This window comes from Geospiza fortis, unplaced genomic scaffold (assembly GCF_000277835.1).
Source record: "Geospiza fortis unplaced genomic scaffold, GeoFor_1.0 C13763248, whole genome shotgun sequence".
Taxonomy (NCBI): Eukaryota; Metazoa; Chordata; class Aves; order Passeriformes; family Thraupidae; genus Geospiza; species Geospiza fortis.
The window spans coordinates 1-1,471 of NW_005057332.1; the positions used below are offsets into that span (position 1 = coordinate 1).

Genomic DNA, 1,471 nt, shown 5'->3' on the forward strand with positions numbered 1-1,471 from the left:
AAAAGAAAATACAAGCCAGGGGTCTTAACTCCAAAAGGGCAGCAAAACACGCACCATCAGCACATGTGGGCAACTTGGGGCTGTGCCACCCCCTGTGGTCATGCCACAGCACCCATTGTTTTACCCCAAACATTTTCTTGCCAAATTAGTCGGCACTAAGGAGAAATAGCAGGTATGGAGCTCTAACAGCACCTACTTACCTGATTTTTCTTTATTAGTAGCTGCACAGTCTGGAGGTTGTGTCCATGATCAGTAGATGTAGCTATGGGCATCCTCTCTCCTACCCACAACTGAAAGAGAGAGTACACAGGATTTCAAGCAACCCCAGATACACTTGGGACAGCAGAGAGAGGCTGGTACACACGAGCTACAGAAAGCAGCAGTATTCCAACATTTTCCTGCTGGCTGGGGAACAGGATTTCTTTGATACTCACAATTTCATCTTCCACATCCCTGTTGAACTGGTGGATCTCTTTGGAGGCCAGCAGGTTGGCCTTTCTCTCATTCAAAGGCTCCAGCAGCTCCAAGAATTTCTTTTCTACAGTAAGGCGTTTGCCATCGACTTCATCTGTGCTCTTGCCCTCTTGGCTCAAAGCCCTTGCCTGGCTTTGCAGTTCCTCTATCTCCTTCTTACGGACATCCATTTGATTCTCCAGCATCTAAACAGAAACATGGAAAAAGGGGCCTGAAAACCAGGATGAAAGCTGTTCATACAGTTAGGGCCTATCAACAGCTTCCTGAGAAGGGAGAATAGATGGTGGTCAGTGAGGATTTACCATGTTAATAACTATTGTCCATAACTCTATCTATTGTTAATAACTATTTGTTGCTGGACGAATTTCTTGTTCTTCTTTAAGATACATGAAAGAATAGGAAGAAAGAAAAGCAGTTCTTTCTTTTCTAAACTGAAAGCCTGCCCATTCCTTTTAGTGCAGGTATCTGCTGCCTGCCTGCTGCACCCCATGCTCTGTTTACCTGCTGCTTCTTCAACAGGATGTTGACACTGGTGAGATCTTTTCCATAGTCATCCGACTGGATTTGGCTCTCCAAACCATTCAGCCACTTGTCCAGGTCTGCACAGCTCTGGGTAAAAAGCTCTGCCTTGTTTGCATCGAAGAGACGCTGAGCCTTGGTCTGGGTGGTGGATTCAAGCTCATCCCACATTTGGTGGAGACCTGTCAGCTTCTCCTTCACCACAGCCTCAGTCTCTGGTTTCTCTGCAATGAGCTGCATTCCCTCCTGCAAAGCAAAGAGCAACCAAATGGTACCTCCTCAGGAGCACTCACAGCCCGTTAGGGCAATTATCCTGATTAATAAGCACTCAGGATTTCTCATCTGCTGGCAGCATCAACCACTCATTTTCTATCTCCAATTATCCAGTGTCTCCTTTCAGAACATCAGCTCCCAGGTCCCTCTGCTGCCTGGAAGAGGGATTTTTAGCAACGGGAAGGTCAAGCAATGCCTCCTTCTC

General features: G+C 46.7%; 1 protein-coding gene across 1 annotated transcript; it reads right to left on the minus strand.

Moving 5' to 3' along the window:
* Positions 1 to 200: 200 nt before the first annotated feature.
* Positions 201 to 1,259, minus strand: LOC102043835 (spectrin beta chain, non-erythrocytic 1-like; the record flags this gene model as incomplete). The annotated part of the gene is made up of 3 exons (XM_005431552.2): positions 976 to 1,259; positions 435 to 659; positions 201 to 290 (listed from the first exon to the last, which is right to left on the minus strand). Coding segments are annotated over exons 1-3 (573 nt in total), but the record flags the coding sequence as incomplete, so codon positions are not given.
* Positions 1,260 to 1,471: the final 212 nt, after the last annotated feature.